The 5,346-nt window shown below is 44.7% G+C and overlaps 1 protein-coding gene across 1 annotated transcript; it reads right to left on the bottom strand.

The window, feature by feature from the left end:
• Positions 1 to 1,852: 1,852 nt before the first annotated feature.
• Positions 1,853 to 2,188, bottom strand: LOC139275560 (large ribosomal subunit protein uL13-like). Its single transcript, XM_070892730.1, has one exon. The coding sequence runs from the start codon at positions 2,186 to 2,188 to the stop codon at positions 1,853 to 1,855; it is 336 nt and encodes a 111-aa protein (XP_070748831.1).
• Between the last annotated feature and the right edge of the window lie 3,158 nt (positions 2,189 to 5,346).

The raw sequence follows: 5,346 nt of genomic DNA, 5'->3' as shown, positions 1-5,346 counted from the left end.
CTGCATTCGGGAATGACCGCCTTCTTTTTTTGAGCAATCGAGAATGGAGCTGAAAACTGTGCAATAATCAGCGAACAGCCCCAATTTGTCACTTCCTGTTGTCACGATCTTTTGGTAATGCTTTTCTGTTACAATTACCATTGTAAATTGCTGTTAACATTTCCCATTCAATTTTGCTGTGTGGATTGTCATGTGATTTCAGGCTATGTGGAAAGAGTTTCTGAAGTCTCTAACCCAACTCCTTTGCCATTTTATACATAAAATACCTTATATTCATCAACGGACTGTCGGCAACTTAGCAGTATTTGAAAAAAAATCCAATTTGTAATTGGGGCAGTTTCAATGGCAGCATTAACTTTCCACTTTCTATACTCAGTGAAAACTGAAACATAAATTGTAACCGGCACCACAATGGGTACTAAAAAGTGGTACATGACAGTACCCCCCCTCAATCTGATTTGTGTTGGTCTAAATATTAACACTGCGATATTATGAAGAATGAAATACAGCACTCAGGGTCATCTCATAGAAATAACAAGCTGCTCCCGATTGGCTGATTTCTTTCATGCATTATTAAAACATAAATTACTGTGGACACAACAATGGCTAAAGGAGAGTTTGTTGCGAATGCCTTTACTTTGTATTCATTGCAAGCCAGAAATTCCTGAATACAGACAACCCACTAGCTCTCACCTGTTCAGTTTACCAGTAATCACCGGCTTCAGAATGATAGCAAATTGTTGTATCCAATAAGGTAGAAAGTGTACCCAATAACTTCTTTTCCTAGTTGTTATTTTGATTAAATTTGAGATCATGAAGTATGGGGTAGTGAATTTTATTTCCACTTTTGTCACCTGGTGTCACCCGGCATTCAAGAACAGAACAGCCAGTTGCAAGTCTTTGGGTTCAATTTTCCCCAGTGAATTGCGCCGTTTTTTTTGAGCAAGCTGCTTGTTTTGGCCTAAGTTAAAAAACCACAGTTTCCCCAATCAAATTGCACCAGTGTAACGCAGTTAGTTACGATTTCTTTAGGTAAGTTTTTTTTTTCAGCCAAAGGGGGTGTAACCAGCCACCTGCACCAATACTGGCCATTTAGGCAAGTTTGGCCAGCTGAGAGTTACTCCAGTTTTGTTCAGGCCAGTGTATGTGGCCTCTGCAGAAAAACCTTACGGAGAGTTAAAGAAATCGGTGCAAGTAAAGAAATCTGCGCAGGTAAGAAGCCTTTCAGGTGTAGTTAGGTGCGGGGACTGGGAGGGAGGAGGCCATTTGGCCTAGGATAGGGGCGGGGTAGCGGACTGGGAGGGCACTTGGGGCCAGGGTCGGGCAGGGGAGCGGACCGGGAGGGCACTCGGGGCCAGGGTCGGGCGGGGTAGCGGACCGGAGGGCACTCGGGGCCAGAGTTGGGTGGGGCAGCAGACCGTGTTTAATAATTGGAGGTAAGTTGCTACAATATATTTTAATGTATTTTTAAGTTGATGCAATATGCTTTAATGTGTTTTTAAGTTGATGCAATATTGCAATATGTTTTAATGTGTTGGAAGCTGGCTTTATGTTTCACTTTGCAGCCTCAGCTTGCATTGTGTCCCTGGTTACCGTGGCAACCCGATCTTTTTGGCGCAGATCAAGGCTCCAGCCCCCAAGGCGCCAAATTTGAATTATACATTGGGGAAAGTTTGGCAAAATATTTCAGGCGCATTTCTGTCCGAGAAAACCCAGTGTAACTCTGTCAGTGTGCCAGAAAACGGGCTTGGGGAAAATTGAGTCCATTGATCCCTCTTACTCTTCCCTATCCGTGTGTCTTTTTTTTAACATTTTCTACAGTTTTTATTGTCACTGCCTCTAATTGAATATATTAAACAAGAACGCCATATTGTTTTAGCACAGCCGTGTACTTGGCTATTTTGCTTTCAACATTCTTCTCAGCAATTTTCTTCAGTTTCAACACTTTCTTCTTTTTCACATAGTGAATCTTGGCCTTTTCTTTACGCTTCTCTTCGAGGTATTTCCAGCCAACCTCATGAGCATGGTGACCCAGAAGAGCAAACTTTCGAGTTGGCTTCAAACGTACAATCTTCAGGGCTGCTGGCACAACCATGCATTTCCTCTTGTCATATGGAGGAGGGAACCCATCAAAGACCTTCAGTCTGTCCAGGGCAGCTTGACCTCGCTTTGTCTTGTGTGGCAACATACCTCTTACAGTCCTCCAGAAGATTCAGCTTGGTGAAAACGGGCTTGGGGAAAATTGAGTCCATTGATCCCTCTTACTCTTCCCTAACCGTGTGTCTTATCCTGAACTTCTGAACAACTTCCCTTATTTGGCAATGAGAATTTTCCCATTTCTCACACCACACCTTGGGGCTGAAATTCAGCTCCCCAAAAGGGCCACCTACCGCCAGAAAGCGGTGGCCAGGCGGCAGAGTCGAGCGGCCACCGACTTCCGGTCCAATGACTGCCACCAGCGAAATTCAGCTCGGGGGGGTTTCTGGTGGTCCCCACTTCCGCCCTGCTGCTGCCGATCACCCTAAGTGCATCATCTACTGCACCCATCATGAAATTTAGCTGGAAAAATCTATAATCCGCCGTGCGGTGCCCCCATCAGCTTTTTCTGTCGGTGCATCTTCCTTTCACTGTGTGAGCCACGGCAGCGCAGCGGCCCTTCAAAGGGAGGGCGATCCTGATCGATCGGACAATTATGGCCCCAGGTTCGGCCAGGCCATCAACAGGCAGTCTGGCAACCCCTTTTGGGTACCAGGCCGCTGGCCTGGCCAAAACCCTCCCTGGTGGTCCAGTGGGTGATGCTAAATAATCGCTGGTTCTCTTCCCTTTCAATGAGGGGATAGACGCGGTGACGCACACACGCAGTGATGTCAGCACCGCTCCGCTGCGACTCTGTCCCGCCCCCACTTTCGCCCCTCTAGCATTCTTGCTGCCGCACTTCCGCCCCCATTATAAGCGACTTACGGTCTGCTCCAAAAAAATTGCCCAAGAGCTGAAAGTAGATCAAGAGTCCACCTCGTCTGACGCGACGGTAAAAACACTTTAAAAATGGTAGGTGTGCCAGGTTTGCCTCTACCCCCTTGTAGCCTTGCTGGAAGAGATTGCTGACTCATTCAATGCCGGCTAATTGCCAATTAGAAGTCAACTTTTAAAGGGGCACGACAAATAAAGACAGTAAAATAACATACATTTTAAAGGAACCTTAATCAATCAAATTAAATTTTATTCCCCATTGTGAAGATGCACTCCAATCCCTCCGGTGACCCCAGTCGCTGAAGGCTTTGAGCGTGCCGGTGGATGCCGCGTTCTCCATCCCCAGGGACACCCGGGCGCGAGCATAGCCACGAAAGAAAGGCAGCAGTCAGGCCAACGACCCCCTCGACCGCCCGCTGCCTGGACCTGTTGGTGACCACCAGAAGAGATTGCTGACTTAATTTCAATCAGCGACACATTAGAGTCAGCTTTGTACTGTAGACTTATGCTTCACAGGAGCTGAACTGAGGTGGCCCAAACCTATTCCTCATGGCCAGCGTCCATTATTCTATACCCAGCATCAATCATTTTATATCCAGAATCCATTATTCAAACGTCATTGTTTAAATTCCTCCCAAAAAGACAGGGCAACCTGGGAGCTCCATCACTTGAGGCTTGTACCTCAGCTGTGTAGTGTGGATGTGCGTAACACAGAAAATGTTACCCTTTTCCATTTAGAATTAGGCTTTGCTGCAATTGATGCCATTACTGCTCCAGCCTACCCTGCTAAATGAGCCGAAGCTTTGTGCATTTGGCATGGATAATGCAGAAAATTCTGGTCCTCCCACCATTAAAGGAACGAGTGTTTCCAAGTCCAGTCTTATCCTACCAACTACATCTTTCTCCGCGAGTCCATCAGAGTGAAAATGCAGTAAGTGGAAATAAAATTGGTTGAATGTTTTCCTAGATAGTAAAAATAATAATGGTTACAACTGATTGAGGTTAATGTTCCTCATTGCCCCCGAGAGTTCAACTCCTGCAACAGCTCCCAATATCCTGACTGCTCTGTTTCACACACCCTGTAACATTCCTCAGTTTTAAATAGTTGGAACCCTTTGAAGAACCATCAGTGGCATGAGACATCTTGGGACCGGCCTTCCTTTGTTTACTATCTGTAATGAAATTGTGGTTGTGTTCTTCATACTCACATTTGCATAGCAAACCGAGAAGGTCTCTCCCCTTCTTACTTTGTTCATTTTCATTTTCCTGTGCATTGACAATTTTCCTTCTGTTCCCTCTTAGACTTCTGTGTGTTCCTGTACAGTATGCCTGTAGCTAAGAAAGAAAGACTTGCATTTATATAGCACCTTTCAAGATTACCAGACATCCCAAAGCGTTTTACAGCCAATTAAGTACTTTTGAAGTGTAGTCACTGTTATAGTGTAGGAATAAGGGATAATTGGTATTGAGATAATAGCCTAGGTTTTCTAGTATTGGTACAGTTTAGTCATGAATAGCTAGAAGCAAAACCAAAATTCACCTGAAGTGTTGGCCTAGATTTTCTGATCCAGTGCGATTCTCACCAGATCGATGGCAGGGCTAGCTTTGCGCGCACCTGTCTCCGTCGTGGGCAGACACATTCAACATCCAGTGTTACTTCCAGTGGAAAATCTCCCCAAAGCTTCTATTGAAGGGCTATGGGGAAAGAGCGGGGGAGTGCAACTAATTTGGATAGCTCTTTCAAAGAGCCGGCACAGGCACGATGGACCGACTGGCCTCCTTTTATGCTGCAAGATTCTGTGAGGTAGCAGTGGATGCCGGGGAGCCAAGAGAACATGCTCTCTTTCATTGATCCCTTTATCTCAGTAAGTGAATGTCTGCCCATGATGATCTTACATTGGAAAATTATGTATGGAGTGGAATGTTTTCATCCAATTTGTCTGGATAAATAAGAGAGATAATTCACACAACAGCCATGGCCAAAGTTGTTTTCCTATTGAGTCCTTTTCAGACTTGACTAAAACAGCACAAGTTTTACATTTCCTGCACAGCACCTGTTCACAAAAATACCAAACAGGAACAAAATCAACAATGGTGGCACGCTGCCTTATTCCTATTGAAGAAGTCATAGGAGTAGAAAGGATATTCTGTTGACTTTTCATTCAGTCAAGCAAAAAGAACACAAACCACAGGCTGATGTCTCTAGGCGAGTAATGTCATAAATGCCTTTACATAATGCGTTGCTTTTATTTAAGACAACAAAGAAAGCTAAAAGTAAACAGAACAGAATAGAATTCTCCATCATTAATTGATTTACATTTTCCTTCCTGTTCTATTTGAAAGCCTTGTAATGATCCAAGAGCCAATTTGCAGTTC

The sequence above is a fragment of the Pristiophorus japonicus genome, chromosome 11, assembly GCF_044704955.1.
Source record: "Pristiophorus japonicus isolate sPriJap1 chromosome 11, sPriJap1.hap1, whole genome shotgun sequence".
Lineage (NCBI taxonomy): Eukaryota > Metazoa > Chordata > Chondrichthyes > Pristiophoridae > Pristiophorus > Pristiophorus japonicus.
The sequence above is the reverse complement of the archived record's forward strand: the minus strand, read 5'-3'. Positions and strand labels throughout refer to the sequence as shown.